The 24,979-nt window shown below is 44.8% G+C and overlaps 7 protein-coding genes across 7 annotated transcripts; 4 read left to right on the top strand and 3 right to left on the bottom strand.

Annotated features, from left to right (window-relative positions):
• Positions 1-867: 867 nt before the first annotated feature.
• On the bottom strand, positions 868-1,148 carry K441DRAFT_663789 (uncharacterized protein). Its single transcript, XM_067649257.1, has one exon. It carries the CDS (start codon positions 1,053-1,055, stop codon positions 891-893), a length of 165 nt encoding a protein of 54 aa, XP_067501576.1. The 5' UTR covers positions 1,056-1,148; the 3' UTR covers positions 868-890.
• A 9,397-nt stretch (positions 1,149-10,545) lies between these two features.
• Positions 10,546-10,886, bottom strand: K441DRAFT_663788 (uncharacterized protein). Its single transcript, XM_067649256.1, has one exon. It carries the CDS (start codon positions 10,759-10,761, stop codon positions 10,567-10,569), a length of 195 nt encoding a protein of 64 aa, XP_067501575.1. The 5' UTR covers positions 10,762-10,886; the 3' UTR covers positions 10,546-10,566.
• Positions 10,887-13,216: 2,330 nt separating this feature from the next.
• K441DRAFT_510251 (heterokaryon incompatibility) lies at positions 13,217-13,471 on the bottom strand (the record flags this gene model as incomplete). The annotated part of the gene is made up of 1 exon (XM_067642088.1): positions 13,217-13,471. A coding segment is annotated over one exon (255 nt), but the record flags the coding sequence as incomplete, so codon positions are not given.
• A 999-nt stretch (positions 13,472-14,470) lies between these two features.
• On the top strand, positions 14,471-15,194 carry K441DRAFT_193542 (uncharacterized protein). The gene has a single exon (XM_067640446.1). It carries the CDS (start codon positions 14,597-14,599, stop codon positions 15,029-15,031), a length of 435 nt encoding a protein of 144 aa, XP_067501573.1. The 5' UTR covers positions 14,471-14,596; the 3' UTR covers positions 15,032-15,194.
• A 163-nt stretch (positions 15,195-15,357) lies between these two features.
• Positions 15,358-16,010, top strand: K441DRAFT_679272 (uncharacterized protein; the record flags this gene model as incomplete). The annotated part of the gene is made up of 2 exons (XM_067651245.1): positions 15,358-15,886; positions 15,946-16,010. 2 exons carry the CDS (start codon positions 15,358-15,360, stop codon positions 16,008-16,010), a joined length of 594 nt encoding a protein of 197 aa, XP_067501572.1.
• Positions 16,011-17,830: 1,820 nt separating this feature from the next.
• Positions 17,831-21,270, top strand: K441DRAFT_663784 (uncharacterized protein). The gene is made up of 2 exons (XM_067649255.1): positions 17,831-18,050; positions 18,111-21,270. Exons 1-2 carry the CDS (start codon positions 17,962-17,964, stop codon positions 20,863-20,865), a joined length of 2,844 nt encoding a protein of 947 aa, XP_067501571.1. The 5' UTR covers positions 17,831-17,961; the 3' UTR covers positions 20,866-21,270.
• A 653-nt stretch (positions 21,271-21,923) lies between these two features.
• K441DRAFT_663783 (uncharacterized protein) lies at positions 21,924-24,203 on the top strand. Its single transcript, XM_067649254.1, has 4 exons — positions 21,924-22,443; positions 22,504-23,293; positions 23,381-23,724; positions 23,799-24,203. The coding sequence occupies exons 1-4, from the start codon at positions 22,059-22,061 to the stop codon at positions 23,921-23,923; spliced, it is 1,644 nt and encodes a 547-aa protein (XP_067501570.1). The 5' UTR covers positions 21,924-22,058; the 3' UTR covers positions 23,924-24,203.
• The last annotated feature ends 776 nt before the right edge of the window (positions 24,204-24,979 follow it).

Below are 24,979 nucleotides of genomic sequence, written 5' to 3'. Positions count from 1 at the left end.
ATTATTCCTGTTAACTGCTTTCTGCTCTCCTCCTATACCTCCTTTAATAATACTCGCGATACGCATAAGCAGTTTTGGAAGGATCTTCGGCAGGCTCTCTTTAAAAAGTTAACTCGCCTCCCGCGAGAGTATAATTAGAAGGCGCCAGTTAGATACTCTATAAGTGATATTTTGTGGTACCTGGTTGATAATTATAAGCTTGTAAAGCTATTTATAAAACAGAAGTTCTGCTCTGCTTATATTAAGGCAGGTAGGGAGACTCGGACGCCGTATAGAGGACGTAGGAAGGCTCTCTTAAAGCTCTTACCAAATACAGTATATAGAGCTCGCGATAGTAAGAGTTGGAAGAGGCGTCGCAGAGCTCCAAGGACTACATTTGGCTGCTCCGTTTGCCAAATTCCGTTCTGTAGAAAGAATAAGTGTTGGCTTCCTTATTTAGAGCGACTTAACTCTAAAGATTGAGTGTATATAGCAATTGTATATGGAAATTAGCAGATTCTACGGGCTCGTATTTTTTATCACGGAGCCTTGATCCTATTGATTCTATTGGCCAACTCTTATCGATAACAGTAGGACGAAATGTACCAGCGGAAGGGATAGAGAGGGTATCTATACTCTTGGCCTAAGTTTTATATAAGCGTAGAGTAGCTAGAGGAGCTAGAGGAGCTAGAGGAGATCGAGCAGCTGCCGAGAGGCTGTAGGCAATCAAGCGAAATTAGACGCCCGTACCGAATCTACAACTCGCCAAAGGGGGGGAAGCTGGTCGTGCAATTGACTACAACAAGAAACCGCTTTGATTAAATTCTACCCATCACTTCCCCTTAGGTGGGGAGCGCATGCAGATTAGATCGTTTCTAACTAAATAAAACCACTTCTTTCCCCTTCCTTATTTAATGACTCCAAAAGCGGCTATGGTTCCTAAACCAAGCTATCTGGAATATACCTGCCCAGCTATCCCACTCAAAAGGTTGTAGGATCTCTTCGCCGTCTTTGTAGCATAGCTTGCCATCGATCCATAGCTCCCCCTTAAATGCATCGTGCATCTCTTTAACCATCTCTCTTGGGTCACCAATATAACCGTCCCTTACATATTCTACCCGTAGCTCCAACTTCCTTTTAACACCTGCCCATCGGCTATGGTCTTCGGCCCAACTATCTCGCAACACCCTGAGGTACTCGTCGAACAGTTTCTCCCCAGCCCTTGGGTTGAACCTTCCCATTGCAGAATACAACGGTTCGCCAAAGGTCCTCAAGTCTATGACTTCCATCATTTCCTCGATTCCTGCAACTACGTTCAACGTTACTGTCTGCAAATTCCCTGCCTGTTGAGCCCATCTGGACAGAACATCTAATGATTTGGCTGTATCTCTAAGGCCGGGGCGGTGTGTGAAGTCAACTTTAAGCCAGATATGTCTGACACGGTGGCTCAGCCCTGCGTCTAATTCCCGAAATTTCCAGAGCAGGTCGCCAATGTAAGGAATAGCCCAGGTGTTGTGCTCGTAAACGACATCTCTTGCTTCCGAATTAATAAGTCTGCAAGTCTGCAATAGAGGCAAGGCGATTAGTCCACCGCATATACAGTTAGGTGGTTCGAATGACGCGAGAGTGAAGCGCTCATAGTTTTCGTGACGTGGTAGAGCATAGAGATAGCCGGTTGGGGAGGAGAACGCGTAGGTGTAAATCTGTAGTCGGATTTCGCTAGGGAGCTCTAGAATTGAATTACCTGGCATTCGTTTATCTCATAAATTAGACGCTCCGCAGAAGATTTATTCCGTGACACGGGATAACGCATAGACCCTCTAAAACGCCTATAAACTCCTGAGCCAATTAGAATAGCGCCCTAACTCCTGCCAACTCCTACTAACTCCTGGACCAATTAGAACAGCGCACTAATTTCAGCCCCCTGCGCACCCCTGTCACCCAACAAAATCCTCTACAGAGCGTCTGAGAGCTTATAGGCGTCGCTTTGGTGAGATTTAAATGTTTTAGATCGCGCATTTTAACTTCAACTAGCTCTACAAAAGGCCCCACCAATAGTTATTAATGCTTTGTTCGATGCATTTCAATCTTAAGGTAATAGTCTTTAATTCTATATATATAAAAGCTAATTATAACGCAGTTAAAGGTATAAGATACATCGTGCAAAACCTTAACTATATTTTGGATTTAAATGTTTATAACACTTATAAACCGTTCCTCCTACTACTATCTACACCATAACTATATTACGTCTACTTTTGTTATCGGCTAAGTCCTATAACCTCCTTTGAACTCCTGCGAACTTCTGCGAACTCCTAGGCCAATTAGATCGCTTATATACAGGACCCTAGGGCGTGTCTAGCGTTACTCCTCTATATACACCACCTATTACTAATTAGAGCACAGCCAATTTGTATTCTTTTTAACTCCTATAAACTCCCGCGAACTCCTATAAACTCCTATAAACTTCTAGGCCAATCAGATACCTAAACAAAATCGCGATCGTAGGAAGAAATGGTATAAGGGTTAGCGGAAAATAAGGGCAGGCGGGGTAGAGATTCGTCTACGTCCAATATTATAACCAGGTTATATTACAGCAATCAGCTTAATAGACCTAGAAGAATTACCATCTATTATTAAGGAAGCTCGGTATAAGGAAAATGTTCTATTATAGATGGCCGTTCTAAAAGTATATCTTAAGTAAATACTCTGGTATATAAACCCAGGAGGCCGCCCTTAAACCCCTTATTTTAAATAGATATGTACCTTAAGACGTCTAATATTTAGTTTTGGTAATATACTTCTTATTACACGCACGGGTTTTAGAAAAAGTCTTATTTTTTATGCTTTTTTAATCTTAACGGGTAAGATTACTATTTAGATAGTCCTATTAAGTAAGCTTAGTAACAAACAGTTAGATAATATCTAGAAGCTTAATAGTTCTAATCTGTGTCTTATTACTACTAAAAATAGGAGCCTAGATAAGGCCCTAATTAGAAAAGTAAAGGATAGTATATATATATATATACTTCTTAGTCCTAAGCAGGCCTTGTTAAAGTCTTTCCAAGATATATTAAAGAGCCCAGAACTACAGGCTAGGATTAGACTTATTGTAATTAATAAGTGTTATCTAGTAAAGCAATAGGAATCGTTCCGACCGACGTTTATAATATTAGGCGAGCTATAGACAATACTTTATCAGAATATGGTTTAGTTTAGTTATTCTACTACACTTAATAAGGAGGCAGAACAACTAGTTCTTAGTAACGCTAGTTTTCGCTCTATAGGTAACCGTATATACCAGACTAAGGTTATTAGGACTTCTATAAATCGCCCCAATGTCTTAATCTGCGTACTGCCGCTTGGTAAAGGCAAGGTAGATTTATAAGACGCACTATACTTCCTATTAGACGCGTATATAGATTTAGATACCGTAGTCCTAGAGTAAATACTAAAGACGATTATCTTTATAAACGGTCGTCGGTCCATCTAGGAAGCAGCGGCATACTTCTAAAGAGCACTCCTTATAAAAACTTTAACCTTTACACCTAATAAACAGTATACTACTAATGCTAATAGTAAAGCTTATTGCGTTACTAATGTGGTCTAGGTGTATACTGTATATATTTAAAAGTATAATCGTACTACTTAATATAAAGAGTTTAAGAAATCCTTATCGTCTATAAGGATTATAGTGGCAACAACCTCTCTTAGTATAGGTATTAATGTCCCGGATATTAAATAGGTAGCGCTTTAGAAGTTTCTAATTATAAAGAGTCTTATAGATTATTAGCAGCGTCTTAGTCGTAGTAGACGGGGCTACGGTCGGACTAGTAAAGGTTATATATTTTTGCCGTATTGGGCCTTTAACACGGAAGGTGTTAATAGACCAGAAATTAAACAGCCATAGTTATAACTAGACGCACCTTAGAAAACTACTTGCAGGCTATATCGGAATCGACTACTAGCTAATTAAGCAATAGTATATAGTTAACTAGCTAACGGCTATACGCCCGGCGACGTAAGTAATATAAAAAGTGTTTCCTCTTAGATATTAGCTTTAAGCCAGGCTCCTACTTCTATTAATAACGCTATAATAACTAGATTTTAAAGCAAGGCAGAGATATCTTATCGCGCTGGGCTATTAGCTATATAGATGGAAATAATTAACGGTATATGCTATTGAAAGGCCTTTCTAACTTACCTTGGTAAAAATTAGTTACCACTATAAGTTTAGGTTACCCGCGTACCACTAGATTAATATTATAGTCGTTATAATCCAGCACTGCTTCCAACTCTTACTTAGGCTCTGGATATCCCACAACTAATTACTTAGCTAAAAAATAGTACGCAAGCTTACCTTACCCTAACTCTTATTAATAAATAGGTAACTACACGGGTAGAAGCATTATATAGCAGTATATATAGGCGTATCCCTATACCGCTATCTGCGTATATAGATATAATATACCACTAGCAGCTTGCGTATACGTATAAACTAGGACCGGACTTTTAGGACACGCTAACCTTTAATTATCTCTATACTAAAGCTCCTCTACTTTAGATATGGCCTTATAGAGAGGAATCTAGGCAACTATTAGTAGAGCAACTTTAGTACTTTATTAGGGAGGTTAACAATTTATATACTAAGATAAAGGATATAAGATATGCAAAAAAGTAATAATAGCAGCTATAGGAGCTACAGGGCCAGTATAGTTAGGAATCTCGTACTAGTGCATCTAATTACGCCGTAACTATTTGTAAAAGGGACGACACTCTTACCACACAGGTTGCAAGATAAGAGGTATTAAGGGCTGCACAGTTACGTGTAATTAAGACGGCTAGAGCAAATAAGCGTACGTCGTTAGATATAGCGAGAGTTAGTATACCGCCGTTAACCTCACGACTAGAAGAATGGGTTAACGGAGTTATTAGTATGCTAGTATTGCTATTACTAACCGTATCTATCCCACCTAATGGTGTACCGGAAGGTATTTAGTGTGCTATAAGATAGCTTAAATAAGCTCGCACTTTAGGAGTAAACGCTGCTAGGCATAGCCCTAATAGCAGCTAGTTAAATATCCAGTAGCTAGTTATTAATATATTAGATACGCAAAAAAGCGCTACTCCTAGTTAAAAAAAATAAAGGCAGAGGCGTGAAAATACAGAGCCAACAACCCTATTAATACGTCGGTTGCCGTTAGTAGAGAGAGATTTAAATGCTAATAAAATACTAACCTTTATACCTATTTTAAAGAGAGGGCGTATAAGGCAAGCAACTCTAAAAGGTTTAGAGAACTTTTGTATTAATATATAGAATATATTTAATTGGTTTAGGAGTTTATAGGAGTTTATAAAAGATAGTATATTGTTTTTATTGGCCTAGGAGTTTATAGGAGTTCATAGGAGATAGTATGTTGTTTAATTAGCCTAGGAGTTTATAGTAGTTTAAAGTAAATATAAATTAAAATTCTAATTTTGTTTAATAATATCTTTAACCACTTTAAAATTGTTCTTTACACTTATACCTATTAACCATCTCCCATTAAAGCTTTTAATAAAAAGCTTTTAAAATGTCTCCTTCTACTCTCTAGGTGCGTGCGCACCCCCCTAACGTCCTCCTTAATAAGAAAAGAATACTACGGGCTGCGGCCCTTTTTTATTATTGCCAGCTTCGGTTTAGTAGAATCCGGGTTAAAACGTGGTTAGTATTAGAACTCTAACTATTAACTATAAGATATAACTAACTGGTTTTAATAGGCGCCCTCGCCCTTACCGCTGCCCTCCTCTCCTAACAGCAGTAGTAATAGCAGCAGTAGTAGCAACAGCAACAGCAACAGCAGCACCGCCGCCGCCGCCTACCGCCGCCGCCACTAACGACGATAACGATAACGACGATAATAAGGATAAATGGTTTAGCGGTGGGGAGTTAAGAGAGGAGCCGTAAGTATTAATAACTGTATAGTATGTACTTAGCTCAAATATGTTTATAGACCACTACTACTATTACTATTACCGGCCCCGGCTCTAGCTCCTGCTCCTACTCCTACCCTAGCCCTTGCTCCTACCCTAGCCCTTACTCCCGCCCTAGCCCTCCCCCCGTTGCCGGCCCTCCTGCCGTTAGCCCTTACTGCCGCCGGGTTTGCCCTCGCCTAGCACGCTAACCCCATCCGCCTACCATAGGCTTGGGCCCCCCGCGGTAAGGTAACTGCCGTATACGCCCCTACCGCCTAAGGCAAATGGTGGTCGTAGTTAGTGGTGGGGTTGGCGGCTATAGGGCCGAATAAGTGGAGAGATTGGGGCTATATCGGCCGGATAATAGAGACGGAGTTAGGGGTGGAGTTAGTGGATAGTAAGCAATGCACTACCTGCTAAGCCTTAGGTAAGGAGTATTGGGTATACTCTAAAAAGGGTATATAGCAGGTGAGTAGGCCTGGGGACACCTACGCTCGCTACTAAGTAGCGGCCCGTTCTGGTGGGTGTAGCCTCTTAAAGTAGAAGCGTAAGGACCCTAAGGATCCCTCGCCCCCACCTTCTGGGCTAAGGTCTTTAGCGGCGTACAAGCCGTCTAGTGGTCCACTACTAGGTTTTAGCGGCAGTAGCATTACGGTATAAGGGGGAGGGAGGGGAGGTTGGCGTTACTTTCTAGCACTCTAGTAAGCTAAAGTAGCGGCTTTTATAGCATGTTCTTTGTGGGTAAGCTTTAATCCAGCTACGTTAATCTAAGGGGTAAAACCTAGATAATAATACTGTCTGGTGTAGGCTAAACCGCAAAGTATTCTTCGTAGGCAAGCTTTAATCCGGCTATATTAATCCGAGGGGTAATCCTAGATAACGGTACTGTTTAGTATAGGCCTAACTGTAAGGCGTTATAGAAGCCCTAAAGTTGTCCAGTAGGTAGTATAGGTAGATAGTGGTTAAATACAGTTGCTGGGTTCTGTTGTTACCTTATATATAAAAGTTTATATAAAAATTCATGTAAAAGGTTATATAAAAGGTCATATAAAAGGTTGTATAAAAGGTCGTGTATAGGTTCGTACATAAGTTCGTATAGATTAGTTAGCCTAGTTAAACAGAAATATAGGTATTTAATTAGCCTAGGAGTTTGCAGGAGTTTGTAGGAGTTTAAGAACTAGGTAAATTTAACCTAAGGGAGTTATTATAGGTATATTGGTTTAGAGCATTAACAAATATAGGCATTTAATTGGTCTAGGAGTTTATAGGAGTTTATAGGAGTTTATAGAAGTCTAGGGATTAGTCAGCTACTCTAATTTCTATAAGATTAATTATATTAATTATTATAAGGTTAATTATTAGATTAATAACCCTATCCAACTTTTCCCTAACCTGGTTAGTATAATCTTCTATATTAGTAAATCCATTAAAATTATCTAGGGTATTAGAAGGGTATAACCCCCTAAGTATACCTAATTATTGGACGTGCTGCTAGTTAAACTAATTAACTTTATCCGCTAGCACCTTAATACCTTCTTATAAGATATTATGAGAATTAAAAAACTTCCTACCAGCTAATTATTTAGCACTCCGCGGTTTAGCTAGATCTGAAGTAAAGAGGGTATAAGTAAGTAAAAACATATCTGGTAGTGCAGTAGCAGTAGTATAAGTCCTAGGCATGTGCTCGCTAAATATAGCCTCTACTCTTTTACGTAACGCTCTAACCTAAGTATTAGATAGATATACTCGGTTAAATATAATATCTATATTATAGGTTAAGTTCTTATAACATTTTATCTTAATCTTATAGCTACCGTTAAGATGCTTAAGCCTAAGGTTAATTGCTTTATGTATAGTAACCCTACTAGGCTAGTTGATAAGCCTAAAGAATAGTATTACATACTATAATTTAGGAGTATTTATTAAGGAGAGATTCTATTAATAGAATAACATCTTGCGGCTATAGTTAAGCTAGGACGCGCCAAAAAAGTAGATAATAAGAGGGTTAACAAAGTGCCTTAGTATGCCTATATTAGTATATTTAACAGCATACTAAATAGTTAGAAATAGCTTAATTTTCTAAAGTATATAACACATTATCCGGAATTTAATATCATTATACGGTTGCTTATTAAAGCTATTACTATTCCATATATCTAATATAAAGGCGGCTAGACGGACGTCTTTAATAAGTTTTAAAAATTAATTTAGTATAAGAGAACTAATAGCGTCGGTAACGTAGTCTATTTACTTAAAGAAGTCTCTACTAGAGGCAATAAGGTAGCCCTTACGTTATATTACTATATAGAATAATGCAACTATATGTGCCGTGAAGCCCTACGCAATAATTAGTTCCATTAGGTAATATTTAGCGTTCTCCTGACTATACTAACTACGACCCTATATAGTAGTATTAGCTTATAAGCAATAATAAGCCTCCTTTTTAGAAATAATAGGTGCCTAATGTATACGGACAATAGTATTTAGTAAGTTTATCTGGATATAGAACTACGTAGGTATACTAAGAAGCTAATCCCGTTAGTCGTATAGTTGGCAAGCCTAGGTTTGCTTATTTTTAACAGCCCTAATACGGATTGCCGTAAGTTAGTCTCTATAAATAAGCCAGAGTTAATTACGGAAGTCGTTATAGACAGCTCTAGCTTTGGTAGGATCTTTTAGTGTATATAAACTAAGCTAGTCTAGAAATATACTTTTGTGGACGCCATATATACCTTTAATAGTACCCTTATCCTTAAATATAGCGCCAAATTGCCAGAACGTAGTCTTATTTATAGGAAGGCAATGCACACTCAACATTTTAGGATAGCGATCACTATCTCTAAATATAGTATTGACGCCATCTATATAAATTCTCTTAAGTGCATCTAATATAAGGCTTCGTGTAATATTCACCCTAATCCTATTATCTTTACTAGATATACCAGGTGCATTTAGTATATCTTTAAGCCTAAGTAGTATTGTTAGATCGTGCATACCTTAACGTAAACCTAAAGGTAGTAGCTTAGGGCAAAAAACAATAGCCGCCGTCATCATTGCCCGTATTGTAGCCGTATAGCCCACAACCTCATCACATTTCTTATCCTTAAAATTAACGTTGTTATAGACAATTACTACCTACTTACTAAACGCTTAACGCTAGAGCTGTCTTTAAGGAAGTTAGCTAATTAGCCTAGGAGTTTACAGGAGTTTATAGGAGTTAGGTACTGTACCTCTGCCTCCTTAGCGACTTTAACTATTAACTAATTAGCCTAATAATAACTATAATATATTCCAAGCCCTAATAGAGTCTCAATTACTCGCCGCTTTATACTAGAGCCTATTAAATAGATATCTAGTATTAAAGAGAGGAAGCTAGATCGCTTTTTAGCCCGAGAATAACATACTATACTAGTAATAGCAAATAATCGCCTAGATAACGCATTAGACTAAGATATAGCGTTATAACTAGCTCGGTGGGCGCGCTAATTGCTTATAAGTTTTAAAAGAATAGCATACCATGTTGGAGCAACCTCTTGGATAATTCTGAAGGCTAGCTCAAAGTCTAGTGTCTCTAGGTCTATAGTATGATTAAATTAACCAAAGTAGGGCTGACGGATAAGATTATTAAGCTCTACAGCAAAAGAATCTGCTAGAGAAGGACGCTAGCAGATGACCCTTATGCGTAAATCGTCTATAGCACGCATTAGTACACGCTGTCGCTATTATGGTTGGGCATATTAGAGGTGCTAAATTATAACCGCTTTACCCTTTTCTGCCCTAGCCCAAGCAAGTATAAAGGTTTAAAAACTCCATTGAACGCGGTGGAGTATATTAGCCACCTATTATAGCTTAAATTGCGTAGACTGCCGTTCCTTAAAGCTTATATTATATTAACCGCGAGTAAGAAAAGGTTTATTAGAGGAAGGCTAAAAAGCCTTAATAGCGTCGCTATTAAGCTCATCATTAAGGTAGTTTATATCGCTGTCAGAATATTCATCTAGGTGTCCGTTAGGGTGTCCGTTAGAAGGCAAAAGAGGGCTAAGAGGGGCGCTAGATAAAGGACTTTGCGAATTATTAGATAGGGGCATATATATTAGGCCGGCGACGTCCATTATTTCTTAATTAGATAGAGTAAATAAATAGCTTTTAATTAATTCCGATTGCAAATATTTTGGAGTTAATTTAGGGTATAAGATACAGTATTATAATAGAAGAGTTGTCGCCTAATAAGAAACATTAAGTTCTTATATAAAGGGCGCCCATAAGCTCTCAGACCCTTAGGGAGAAATTCTTTTTAGTGTAATCTAATTGGTCTAGGAGTTCGCAGGAGTCCATAGAACTAGGGTAAGGTGATTTTATTGGCTTAGGAGTTTGCAGGACTCCACAAGCGCAGCACTAGCCCTTAGCGCCACGCCGTGGCGCAATTTCTTCCCGGGGGTCTGATTTATGAGATAAGCATTCGTGTGGTATCTTTGCGTGATGTCGGGCTTATGGCCACCAAGGTTCGTAATTTTAACCTCACCGTGGCAATCGCTTAGCAGCCAATTAAAAAAAAGTTTATTTGGCCATACCTAACTACAACAATGCAAAATACAAATAAAAATACAAATACTGGCTTATATGCTAAAACTACTATCTCAAGCTATAGCACCTGTTGATCCCAAACCCAGAAAAGTGACACATCTCACTCATCTCTCGCCTCTCCATCTTGATCTTCTTCCCAAGCCACTCCGCCAGCCGCTGCTTTTTACTGCCGTGCGCTAGCCCTTTCTTTAGCTGTTCTGCCTCGAGCCACTTCCAGCATCCTTTTCCCTGGGACGCCAGCATTGCAGCAACTGCATATTTTAATACGTCGGTATCGTTGAGGCGCAACGCCAAGCTGGCTCGTGCATGAACACTGGTATCAGATGTACAGTTCTCATCGAGAGTCACTTATTGGCTGGATCCTTATCGATAACGTTGTGCCAGAAGCAACGGGTTAAGGGATATTGACGTTGCCCACCTGCTCTTCGTTGCAAACGGCCGAATCCAACCGCCTCCTCCTCCCATAAGTTGCAGATGCTCTACGACGCCCAGCAAAAGTTGCAGCGCGAAAACGGCTGACATGGGACTGTCTCTAACCATGTAACCATTGTTTGCATTTGCTGAAGCTCTCACGCGTCTGCACTTTGGCACCATCGAACATCGAATTTATGGAGCTCTTGTCAATGCAACATGTGTTAGCGTTGCAGAGCTCTCGGAGGCCATTACAGGCAGATTACTTTCACTGTTGTATTTAGCCCCTGGTAGTTTTATACCAGTTACATACAGTACTGCCGTATTGAGAGAAAGAGGTTACTAGCCACGAGAGGCTTAGAACGGCACCGCCATTGAAGCTCACTCAGGACGTTTGTCCTAAGACAGGATGGGTAATTAAAGGGTACTTGGGCAATTTCCATCAAGCTTGGCGTGAGCAGGTCCAGCGCTCCTTTGCATACATCAGGAGCACTAAGAAATTCGAATGGCTTTCAGCTATTCACTAGTGTTGGCGCCGTTACTTCCGCTAGGGCATCTTGGATGCTCGCTCGAAGAGATGAAAGATGAGAATCCCACTTGGTCGTGGTCTTTGGTGGACATGACGCCTGGACAAAGGGCGAGTGGTCATTCTGCAAATGCTGACATGTATCGCATCTCTACTGAATAGAATGATAACACTTAGAGCTCTATTCAAAAATAATCTATTTCACTGAATCTTGATTGACTCAGCCGACTCCCACAACGTCCTTAAAGTCTCTCCGCTCATGTGTTGGTGGATATACGAATCTCCGGCAGGGGTATAGGCGCTCCCTAGGCGCCGCAAGACATAAGGTACGGGACACCATCGAACGGCGTAGGTGAGGTCACCAACCTGTGCCGCTTCCGGGACCCATCCTAGGTACCCGCGTTTTGTGACACAGAAGTAACGGCCTTTCGAGAAGGTGTCGAATGCGTGGATGTACGATTTCGTGGCCGCAGCAATCTCGTTCACCCCCTTCATAATTTGAGGGTCGGAGTCGCCGCCTAATTCGTGCCCCTTGCGAGTGGAGCGAAGGTGTGGAAGCAAAGGTATCAGCTCTTGCAGGTTCTTCAGCGCTGCAATAGTACCGGCGGGTATGCCGAAGTCGGATTTCTCGTGTGCAAAACCGAGCGTCTCCGCTAGTGCTTGTTGCACTGTTTTCTCAATTGGATAGGAACTGAGCGCCTTGGTTGAGGCTTCAACTATCGCCATCTACTCTGCCATCCATTGCGCAAAGTCATTGTATTGCTGAGGTGACATGATCATCGCGAGTGAGAGCTTATATGGATTTCGCGTCACGATCTCGTGCACCTCATCTAGCAGTGCAGCATGGACGGTGAGGCTCTGTTCATTATCTTTAGTGTGTAACATCGATATAGCATAACAGTCACTGACCTCGTCGGATCCGAACAGGACGGTGAAATGCTTTTCGAGGCCCGGTAATTGAAGCATTGAGAATCCAAGAGCAAGAGGATGATAATTGTGCGAAATCGGAAATCTGTCACGTGTAAAATCCGCGACCCAGGACGGAAGGTTCAGGGCCTCGCCGTGGGAGTCTCGTTCGTCTCTTTCTTCGTGTTGAACGAATGACAGGTAGTCCAGTGCTGGGTGATCTCCTCTCTCGTACGCGCTCAGCGCATTCTTAGCAACATTGATCAGAATGTCTCGCACTGACATGTTGTAGTCGACGAAATCGCCTCGAGTGTCGCAGGAAAGGCCGACTAGTGCAAAGATCTTGTCTCGCTTGTCGGCGGCATGGAAAGTGACGATCTCATGAGCAAGCTCATGGAGCTTCTTAGCCTAGCCACGCTCGAATGCAGCTCCTATGGGTATGAAAGACCTTGCATTCAAGACTAGCGCATGGGGTCCTTCCATGTGACGTGCGTATGGCGCCTAGATAATCCCCCAGCTGCGGCTCCGCGTCATAGTCGTTGCGACGCGAAAGATGATCTCCCACTGTGTGATGATCTCTCCAATATGAATTAAAATAGCCTTGGCACGAACTCACTCCTGGAGCACCAAGATTCGGTTGAACCATTCCGTCATAACAACTTTGAGGATCTTGAGCCACTGAATGGCAGGATCCATGCGGTGCTTCTTGCTGTATGCTTCAACGCTGCGGTAGGCTACGTCGTCCATTCCGCCGGCCTTTTGCGACTTCTCGATTCTCATGATCTCGGAATCGACTATTTTCATCATCTTAACGCCTTCAAGAGTGTCGGCTACGGATTCTCGAGGGACGTCGTGCAACCAGATGTGAACAAGTGAGGCGCCTGCGTAGATCTCGCCCATGAGCCGGACCTGCACTGTTTTCTCGTCCACATTCGCCTGGTTGATGCAGACAGCATCTATCCACAATGGGGCGTGTTTCCGCATGTCATTTATCATACGCATCTTCCTCAAAGCTGCATGTAGATTGCGAGTAACATGAAGCCGCCGGCCAGCGCATGAAATTGGAATTGTGTCATGGGGATCGCCCCAAACGTAGGATAGAGCCTCATAGCGGGTGGACCCATCTAAGGAGTGAGTCTCGAGTGTGCACTAGATGGGATTGTTGAATTCCCCATCCTCAAGCTTGATGAGGCGTATACTTTGCCCTTGCAATGTGTCGTTATACTGGAATTCCTGCAAGGCTGCAATTTCTTCTTGCGAGACCGTAGGCACATCCGCTTTCCGTGCATTTTGCAAACGTGCCCAAGATGCAGCCGCAACCATCGTGTAGGAGCGTATCTCGAACACGCCACCTGCAGCCTTCTTTAGAGCATCTAAAGGTTGGGATGCCGATAGGGTGGGCTCTTCGCCGCGTCATTGGAAAAGGTTAATGAGCGATAAGCCACGGAAATCCACAAACCTTGGCAGCGCAAATTTGCCGTCCATCAACATCTCAGAAGCTCTCACATAGTAGATTTGGAGATATACGAGAGTAAGCAGCTGAAAAATCGTAAGCAGGTCCGATTCAGGTCGACACCTCCAATACCTTCGTACTTCTCCTAGAAATCATCCCTCAGTAGATAAGTGCTACCCGCCATATTATCCCTTGGACCGGCCGCGTCCTCCCAAAAGCACAGATCAACCTTAAGCGAGGGCGATTTGACTAATTAGATTGCTAGAATCCTCAACACTAACGCTATACACCTTAGTACGCGCACAGTCCACTAGCTTATGGGAGGACGCGGCCGGTCGAAGGGATAAGGTCATGTATACTCACACGAATTGCCTTCATGCCTCTTTCGTACCCTAGACGCTGGGAATAATGCGCAGTCCCATGTCCTCCAACTCTAATGAATAAACCTAGATGATTGCTCAATTTGCTCTTGGGTTCGGGACACGTCAATCCAGGAAAAGACCCCTGAATAGACTCCCGTAAGGACCGGCAGAATTTCTCATAACCTGGCTGCAGGTAACCCATCTATTCAATTCCATGTTTCGTTTCGACTCGTGGTGGAGCATGGCCCATGCAGAATGTCCCGTGGTGCACGGACCACTACGACTTCCGCCAGCCACCACCCCATCAGCCCAACCTCCTCTTCACCGACGTCAAATCCGCTTCATACAGCACATAATAAAAGAATCTCTAGGCTCCCCGCCCAGCCATCTCAACGGCTGAACACAGCTGTCGATAGATTGATGCTTGCCACCTCGTTGCTATTGCTGTCGGCTCCCCGCCGGACCATGCTCAGGAGAAAGGCGCAAACTGGGATGGATGGAGGACAAGAAATTTGTTTGAAACGACTGCTCTCTATTTGCATATGCTGGAATCCGCTCTCTGGAAATCTGATAGGGCGGACAAGCTGCGTGGTCGTGCATGGGATGGGTGACCCTGGGTATGACGGAGTACCGTTCTGCTTGGCCCGGAAACGCGAAAATAGCAGCGCATTGCTGGCGCGTTTGCGTGGAATTTTTAGGCCAATGGCAGGCCAGAAGTGGCGGGTACCTACGTTAGTTGCGGCCCCTGTGGCGTCGACTTCACTGAAGACGGTAAGGGGGCTGGACGATAGGGCTCAAGGAGGGGTTGGGAAAGTGGGTTCCGGAGGCTCTGTGCGCCTGAGCCGGATTTGCTGAACCTGGATGTTTTTCGGATGTCTTGGGGAGCTTCTGGAGGCTTCAGCGTGAGGAGAGTATAAGAGCCTTCCCTTGTCACTGCCCTTGTATCTCCATCAGCTCAGCAGAATAACCAAGCAGAACAACCAAGCAGAACAATCAACCACAAAAACACAAGCAATACAACCAAGTAAATCGAACAGCCTTCCCAAGTTCAAACAGCTTCTCCGATATCCTACCTCTACAAATTACTCTTATCTTTGAGTTATTCCGTCGCAGCGGTTCGGTACCGCAATCCCAGCAACCAGCTACCCACTTCATCTTCGCCTTCTCCTTAAGGAATAACCATGCATCTCCCAACTTCCCTCACCGTCCTGGTCCTCTCTCTTACCGCCTCTATCTCCGCCTCGCCTATCCACCAGGTCGACTCGATCCCGTCGCCGTCTCTCGCCGATACTCTCGCAAAACGCAACTACTGCTCCAATGGCTGGTACGGCACTCGTGTAACCTGCTCCTACCGCGCTGTACCCCTCAGCATCGCCCGCATTGCCATCTCCTCCGCCTGCGCTGCTGTCGAGTCATGTACGCCCGGCTCCGGCACCTATCCCTTCGGCGCTAGCACCGCGAGCGGCTTCAGGTGGAGCAACGAGACGACCTACAGTGCCACGACGTATAACTCCACCATATTCGATGCCCCGACGACAAATGGCGGCAAAGCGAACCGGACGCAGGTCGAGGTGACGGCAATGGTGAAGATTGGCGCGCGGTGCATCGATGGACTATCGTCACTAAATGCGAAGACTTGTGCGAGCCACTTCGAGAGCTTCATCAGCGCGCAGTGTGGCGGACCTGGATTGAGCAAGGATCAGTTTGCCAGTAAGTTTAACAGTCCTCCAGATGTCTTGAGAAGAATGAATGCTAACATGATAATTTAGTGGGCGCGGTCTATTTCATGTGCGATGGCTCGGTGCTTTCGATTGGCGAGGTGATGGGTTTGTAAGCGGAGCTAGAGTGACGATGCAAGAGCGATGATGATAATGAAATGAGCGATTCTTAGCGAAAAAGCTGACCATGATGAAATGGATGGCTTGGAGTGACGACCACGGGGCCTAGAGTTCTTTCAATTCCTGTACAACTTGTTGCAGCGCAGTGCGAGGCTTTAGTTGTTGAAGGCGTTGTTTTTGGGTATCGGAATGGGAAAAGGATATGTATGATTTGTTTTACAATGTATAGTACTACAGCACGATAGAAACGATAACGAGCAAATATAGATCTGCCTGATTTCAACAAGAGCTTCCATATTTCCTTGCTTTCTAATGGTGCCCCATCAAAATGTAGCCTTTCAACCCTTTGACAACAGGAATCTTTGATGCGCTGGAGAGGTTGATTGTTGAGTCATTGGACATAGCGTTGTGCACAAGGCAACAAAGCCAGCCAGCCATGAGAAAGCCGGAGTTGTCACTACGATAAAAGCACTACGCTCCCACTCGTCAATTTGTACAAGCAGATTCGTTCGAGGGCGTCTGCGTAAATTTCTCACGCCGGATAGTGCTCTAGCGTAGATTGGCCGCAGGACGGTGTTTTGGACCCCAAAGCTAGACCGGACGTGGACGCATGCGGTCTACAAGGAAGATCTTATTTTGGTGGAGCGAATTGTGAAGAGGAGAGCCGCCCATCAAGTTGGAGAGTAGATCGTAGTACGACAGGATGCTTGTTCTATCGAGTAGTTACCAGTTGCTTTTCACTGTTAAGTTTCAATGGACTTAAATGGTTTCTCAGCTCTTTCTGTTGAACTTTTGAATCATTGCTTTTAGTTGTGTATACAACGATCCTGCGGCAGTATCGGATGTCACATTGGCGTTCCTTCAGCTGAATGCGAGCAATCTCTCCATTTGGCTGTCTCATACGCAGTCAGCCTTGTCCGGTGAATCATCTGACCCGTAGGATGATTACATTCCTTCTCCAGATGCCGGATTTCGTATTTTGAAGAACAGAGTTCTGTTTCTGCTGTATTTTAATGCGGCTCAGTTCGTAGCTTCGTTGGTGCGTTGGCGAGGCTGGTCTTGTGGAGGCTGTGACGAGGACGCGACTGGGCTCCCACCGCTTCGACGGAGGCGGCCGACAGTCACACTTCTCCAATTATTAAGCTGTCATTAATGATTTCGGAGTAATCAATATTATCCCCGAGTATGTGAGCGTCCAGGCGAAGTACAGCGATGGGGATGACTCTTGGTGCGACAAAGCTGTTTGCTCTTTTTTGCCATCCTCGAAGACGTTAAGGCAATGCGTTAAAGAAATGCGTGGACGTTTTTAGATCAACGCCTCCAATAGGTTTTATGGTGTTACATTGTTGGGGCACGCCTGACAACGTGCAAGCTCGTGGAGAGAGTACATGCAATCATCCACGTTTTCACAGAGTGGACGGGTGCGAGTATACAGTGTCCGAAGATTAACAAAAACCACGTGCTAGCCCATCCTTAAAAGGAAGTATAATGACATAACCACATTTGTAGTTGAGACCGATGCAATATTTGAGTATGGCGTTGTGGCGATTCCTTCTCTAGGATATTCTTACGGTAATGACTCCCGTTAAGGCTCTCGTCGCAAAATTAACCGGGCGAACATGCGGTGACAGCCTCAACAGAGATCGCAGGGACGCCCTGTACACGGTCCAATAGAGCCTTTAGGTGGCGCTCGATCGCTCTTCGCCTCCTTGCATGGGCCCCTCCCTGCAGCGTGCTGGGTAATTTGGGGCATGATGCGCTGGGCAAGCGGGAGTCCACCGACATCAGGTGCTGTCAGCTCACGTTAAAATTTCAGGGCTGTCCGCAGCGCCACTTAAGAGACGGCAATAATGTGAACGTAATTGCAACTGTTGATAATGTCCTTAGATCCTCACATATCCGCCCCTTCAGCTGAATCACTATCTACCCATCCGACCCCTCTCTTGCATGGCATACTCGTACGACAACCGTTACTACCAGTCCGACCGCCATGATCCTCATTTTGGGCGGTCGCGAGACCAAGGCGGGTATTCGAGGTTTGCGCCCAAGTCTACTTCGCCCGGGGCCACACACCCGTCACTGACCGTGATGCGCAGCTTAAGATCGGAGAACTACTCCTACGACCCCCGTTATTCCTACTCAAGCCCTCCAGTTCCACCGCGAACGCCCACCTATCCACCCGATCCGGAGTACCGGAGGAGGGCCCGATGGCCTCCAGCGCCAAGTGTTGAGGACGAGGTCGACGCTCTCGCTAAAGAATTTGCATCGACGACATCCATCAGCGATCTATCGAGCGGTGAAGCTAAGTCGCGGGGTACTGTCGATCAGGAGCCCATTCTAGTAGAGGTGGAGCGACCAAAAAGCAATGAGAACGACGAAAGACGCTTCGTATTGGTTCCGGAAGCGGGAAGATCATCAAGTTCAGCCAGGGAAGGTCGGAGAAAGAGCTTCGCCGAACGAGGCAATATACCGTATCTGAAAACTGATATAGACGAACCGGCTCTTTTCACAAGAAGAGAGCCAAGTCCATATGCATACTCTAAACCTACCAAAGTACCTAGTGCCCGGAGTTCTGCTGAATATTTCCTTTCTCCCAACGTCATTACTCCAACGAGTTCGAATGTGCCGAGATCTGTTCCTCAGCAAGATGGGTGGAATGGGGATAGAAACCAGAATTCAAATCCGACAAGCTCATGGCATGGACGATATGATTCGATCACCTCACCTCGAGCAAGCAAAACTGAGCTTTTCGACGAATCAGATCTTGACATTGACGAATCTACAAACCTTCGGATGAAACGGAAACCCGCAAGATATTCTTTCGTTAAAGGAGAGTTGCAGAGAGACGATCTAAGGACTTCTCTAAATGAGCCTGTAAAAGAAACTCGATCAACTCCACGGTCTTCAAACCCAAGGCTGGCCAATGAAAGTTCCGTTAGCTCTGGCTCCGCCTCTGGCCCTGGCTCGTCAAAGTCTGCAACCCCTCCACCGCAATCCCCAAGATCTTCGAATTCATACCTACACAACGTATCATTACCTCGGCAAGTGCCGAGTAGCAGGCCCGCTCCTGTGGAGGCCATTTACGCAAGAAGCCCTAGAAAGTATCAAGATAGTCGTCCAGGGTCTCCTTTGGCAAACGGTCCCTATGTGCCTCAGTCTCCCCCTCGATCTCCAAATTTAAGTCAGACAAGTGCGATGGATTCTCCTCCCCGTTCGAAGCCCGGCTCTAGACCCGGATCAAGATCTAGTTCGAGGGCTACCCCACCGTTAGCCTTTACATATAGCAATTCTCTACCTCCGCCCTCCCCTCCGCGTATTAGCGCTAGGGATATGGATTGGACCGCGTCTTTCTCCCCTGTAAGACAGGATCGGCCAAGGCCAGAATCAGGACACAGGAGACAAGACATAATACCTATGCCCCTCCCTCCTCGCATCGACGTTCAATCACCTTCTCCTGCGAGGCCTCCAAAGGCCCTTCCTTATCCGGTTGATAATATGAGCATCGAGTTATTTATGCCTTCAGAGGAAAACTACCAGTTTTATCCCACTTCTCCACCAATCCCTCAGAGTCCATCCCCCAAGCCCATATACCCAAGGACTCCAAATGAGATCTCCTCGCCAGTCATGAATTCTTCCAGGCCGCCTGTTGCATCCCGTCATACTACTGATGAAGATGTACCGCGAATTACAAGTGTCAGATCCAACTCTACGAGGTCAGTATCAAGTTATGACAGCCGCAGGAAAGACCGAAAGCCAACGACATTCGCCTTTGGCAAGCCGCTCCCTCCTTGCCCAAGATCTGAGTACACCAACAAATATATTGATTGGTATACTCTTGAGAACTGTCCCAACTTTGACGTCTGCCCAAGTTGTTATGATGCCGTCTTTGCCGATACCCAGTTCGCAGACTACTTTAATCAAACAAGGCAGTACGAAAAGCCTGTGCAAAGAAAATGTGATTTTAGTTCACCATGGGTACGACTAGCATGGCTTCTTACTGTTAAGCAACAACGAAAGAGTTTGGATCTTATTTACCATCTTGCTACGATCTGCGAAATTGAAAAAGAGTGCCCGGGGTCTCAGGAAGTTGCAGGCACGTGGTACGGTCTTCTGGATCGAGGTCAATACGGTGATCTCGTAACCGGTTTCGCCATCTGCCCCTGTGACCTAAAGCAACTCGAAGCCTTGCTTCCATCCTTGCGCGGATACTTCACACGCATTTACCCAGCAGACCCACGTAAAAAATTCATCTGCTCCCTTCGCATCAACTCTCGTCGGTTCCCCAAATACCTTGACATGCTCGTTGACCTCGACGAGAAGGCGTCCCGGGACCGACGCTCACCCGACATGCGGCCCTTCGTTGACTTCGCCAAGGAAAACGCGTACAAGCACGAGTGTCCCCGCGACAACCTCGTCCTAGACCAAGCATGGCACTTCATCCCGCAGCTCCCCGAATTCACCGTGTGCGAAGAATGCTACGACGATGTCGTCTGGCCCGCCATCAAAGACGGCTCTAAGCTTGCCGCCGAATTCAACCGCACCATCCAGTTCGTGCCGGGAGAGGAGGCGGCGGGCGGCACCAGCTGCCAGCTCTACTCGCCGCGCATGCGCAGGGTGTGGCAGGCGGCGGTCGAGGACGATGATTACCCGTACCTGGCGAAGAAGGCGCGCGAGAGAAAGCAGGTCGAGGTGGATTTGCAGAGGCAGCACAAAGTGATTTTGCGGATGTTGGAGGGCAGGAGTGAGTGGACGAGTTGGCAGAGCGGTGGGAGCGTGCCAGAGGGTGTGGAGAGGGAGAGGCTGAAGGCGGAGGTGGGTGATATTGCGAGAAAGTGGAGGGACTGGGAGTAAAGACCTTTTGAAGTGCTCATTATTTGGATTTGATGCCCTGTGATAGAAATAATGCCGTAACTCCGATCTTTACGAGGTGGACGTTGCGAAAGCGTTGTGGATAGAGTTAGTTGATAAGCATGATTCATGATAAACGTGAACTTGAATGTATTGCGATTTTGGTTGCAGCGGTGGAGGCTTGGCGATATTGCTATTGAACTGTCCTTCAAATAGAGCACCTATCGTGCATGCGGAGGTGTACTGTAATATCGTATTTTTTCCTATTTTCCTTTATGTTATTTTAATCATCTCTCATAAACCCCGCGTGTTTACAAATGCGGTTTCTGTCAGAATTCATTAGTAGACAATCACTACTCCGTACATTATATCATAATAAAATCCTGCAACTCGAAATTTCCTTTATCTACCCCCATTGCTTCGCCTTCCATGATTCCGTGAATGTGAGCTTCATCAATCAGAGTGTAATAGTTGCCAACAGGACGAAGAATGATAGGAACGCTGCAGCCAAGAAATTTAGAGATAAGATTCTCTTCCTGGGCCCGTTCAGGCACCAGGCCTATTCTCCCAGTTGAAGCGATAGTCGAGCGTCCGATACACACATTGTCGAACCCCTTCAAGGAAGTCGAATACCCCTTCTTCGGCAAATATGCCATCCATCTCATTTGATATTATCACAAACTCACCGTTGATTGACCGTGGTCTCATTTCTCTACCGAGGACGTGCTCCTGGACAGATGAGTTCCTGCATGTGAACGCCAAATCGCTCATAACTTCCACACGTTCATTAAGGAAGATCTTAGAAATATTGGAGTATTGTCTCGGAAGTTTCGTGCCTTTGAGCATCTTGCCGCCAATAGAAACGTTTAATAGGAGCTCCCAACTCTCGGCGATGACGCCAGCACCTGTGTGCGGTTTTCAAGCCGGCGGCAAGCCGAAACAAGCCGAATGGAAATGTTTCCATGACGAAGGTAAACCCAAAACGGCTTAGTGCGCGGTTCAATCTCGTCAGAAGCTCTGAGTCCGAACCTGAGGTAACAATCATCAATTTTTCCTTTCCAGCCTTGTCCGCCACTAACGAGATAAGACATAGGTGCCTAGGAACCTCTAAGCTGTGTCAAGTCTCATCTAGGCAGTTGAGCAACGTTTCAAAATTTTCCTCTTCCATGATTGTGAAGCTACAGTGGCCCTCAAGCATGGCATTTCTTCGAGCCTTTCTTGATTATACTCTTCGAAGACGTCAAGCCAAGCCAAATTCTCGATCTAGCAAGGCTCTCGCAGTTGGTTCTCGACGTGCGACGTCTTCCTCTAAGAGCCTGACCTCAGAGCCTCTTTTAGTATATTTAAAAAAGAGATTTGTCGATATTATACTTAACAGGCCATTGAGAGCTTTGCCCGATCTCGGAGACGCGGATTCCCGCCCGAACGAGAGCTCTAATCTATGCAAACCATCATCGAACTTATCATGTAGTAAGTGCATGGACCAAAAGTCGAAAGCTCCTACATACTTCAGAGATGTAGGTAATATTGGGAATGAAATGCATCCCACTCGAAGCGAGGGCTATTGCACGCTATGTAAAGGTACCCAAAATGCGTCTGAAATATATTAGCGAGGTACTTGTGCTTACACTGAAATTGTAGAATTATGGGGCAAGCAAGCTACTAGGAATCATGCCCTGGATGGACCCATCAAACGGTTGTCGGCGGACTCCAAGGAGGACCCAACAGTTCAGAATATAACCCCGATTCTTTCAGCAAACAGTAACTGCCACCCCTGTACCCTTACCGCCCACAACCTTAGGAAAGAGATTTGTGTCGGAGCTGATCTAGCAAGTTCAAGTTCGGCATCAAAATTAGACACCACAGATTTGGGAAACCCACACAACCCTTACGTGAACACACAAGGAGAAGACAATGGATGTCCTCATTTAGCTCATAGGCATTTGCCCAACCGGATAGCCTGTGAAGTCAGACAGGAATACTACCTTTCAAGACAAATCATGGCAGATATCGAGGAGCTTGAGCGGGAAGCCGAGTCTTTAGAAAGGATAATAGCAGAGTTGCAACCAGAATGGGCAATATTCAAACTTAGAAAGAGTGTGCAGCTTTATATTTGTAGGAGCTTCGGGAAGGCCTTAGCAAAGATTGAAAGAACAAGAGTGAATTTACTTGAACGTATCATATTAACACTATTTCCTCCGAAGAGATTATGTATTATATGCACGGATGCAAAACAGATTGGTAAATTCCCCCAAGGTAAAATCACGGCGTGTTGCGGACACGAACCTCAGGTGTGCTCGGAAGATGTGCAAATCTGGATCACTTCAGAGTTGGAAAGTAAAGGGTGGGAGAACATCCGTTGTCCAGAGTGTAGAGAACTCTTAGAACGTTCTGACATACGGAAACTTGCTTCAAAAAAGACTCTTGCAAGGTCAGACTACTCTCCTTACAGTAAAACTATTCAGTCATTCGGTATCCTCGGTCATACCATCCCAAGAAGCCTACTAATCAAGTTCAGATATGAAACACTTGTAACTCGTGCTATTCTAAGCGCCAATCCCAACTTTCGATGGTGCCTAAATCCGGAATGTGACTCGGGCCAAATTCATGAGAATAACAGGGATGGGCCAGTTTTTAGATGCGCTGAGTGCAAGACCAAAATATGCGTGTTCCATGAGCGAGCGTGGCATAAAGGAGAAACGTGTAAGCAATTCGATTACCGCGTGGCTGCAGAGAAACAACGGGTCGAGGAAGCCGCATCTATTGCTGTCATTGAGAAGATTACGAAGAAGTGCCCTGGTAAGCCAGGGCAACCCTGTGGCTGGAACATTGAAAAAGTCGCTGGATGTGACCACATGACATGTATGCTGCCTTCTAGCTCTTCAACTGATGCTCACTGCCACAGTGGATTATTAGAGACTAACGATTTTGTATAGGTTCGAGATGCGGAGGGGAGTTCTGCTATATCTGTCTCGCATTCTATGAGCCCATCAGAAAGCAGGGGAATTCAATGCATCGCTCAACTTGTAAATATCATTCTAACAACATTCCGGGCCGCTAAAAACAGTAAAACTTACAAGATATACTACATTAATTCTCCTGCATTCATCCTCTGCGAAACTGTGTCCACTACATATGTTATTTTAAATCGATTCTTCTTGCCTGGGCTCTCGGTGCTGAGCCAATCCGCGGGTGTACAATCTGCGGCATGATTTTCCTGTGAGAGTCACTTTGTGGGCATGTTACATGAGTTTTTAGCCGCCAGCTTGCTAGCTTGCTGGGCAATGTAGTGTGGTACTGATATACTAAATCATTTTGACTGGGCTCAACCTCGCCGCTGCAAGCGGGAAATTCGGATGGCGCGGGTAGTGCTCCATGACTTGCAATCAAAACTTACGAAGAAAAATTACCTCCATTTACTAATAACCGACGGCGCCCCTCAGCGCTGTAGAGTGGTAAAAATAGAGAGTTAAAATAGGAGTTAAGGCGCGTTTTTATCGCGCTTTAAATATTTTATACAACTAGTTGCTATTAAATTTGGGTCAACGATAATCATACACCCCCTAAATGATACGCGTACACCCCCCAATTGATACGCATACACCCCCTACGCAAACAGGCTTAGATCCTTCCACTTTAAGTTAGAATATCACGTGTGTTTGACTTGTTTACACCCAAATCGCGAAAACACCACCACGCGCCCATACCAAAATCACATTTGCCTTACCTTCTTATCCAAGAGCCTGCAATTATAGAGTGTTGTTGCGGTTGCCTGGCTAGCTCTATAGCTGGCTCTACAAATCGCATTAATGCGGGAGCTCTCAGCATTCAAACGAAATACTGGCTACACTACCCGCGGGCGCGGGTGCAGGCGTCGCAATCTACAGACGTCAAATAGAGGCAGCAGCACCCAATCTAGTTCTTACAGCGCCTCGCAGAGCACTCTACAGTCCTACCAGTCAACTCAAGACAATCTTGATTTGTGGTGTAAATCATAAAAGTTATATTTTGATTTTCACAATTTAGGTGTAAACAAGTCAAACACACGTGATATTCTAACTTAAAGTAGAAGGATCTAAGCCTGTTTGCGTAGGGGGTGTATGCGTATCAATTGGGG

The sequence above is a fragment of the Cenococcum geophilum genome (genome assembly GCF_001692895.1).
Source record: "Cenococcum geophilum 1.58 unplaced genomic scaffold K441scaffold_34, whole genome shotgun sequence".
NCBI classification, from domain to species: Eukaryota; Fungi; Ascomycota; class Dothideomycetes; order Gloniales; family Gloniaceae; genus Cenococcum; species Cenococcum geophilum.
This window is presented reverse-complemented; position numbering and strand designations above follow the sequence as displayed.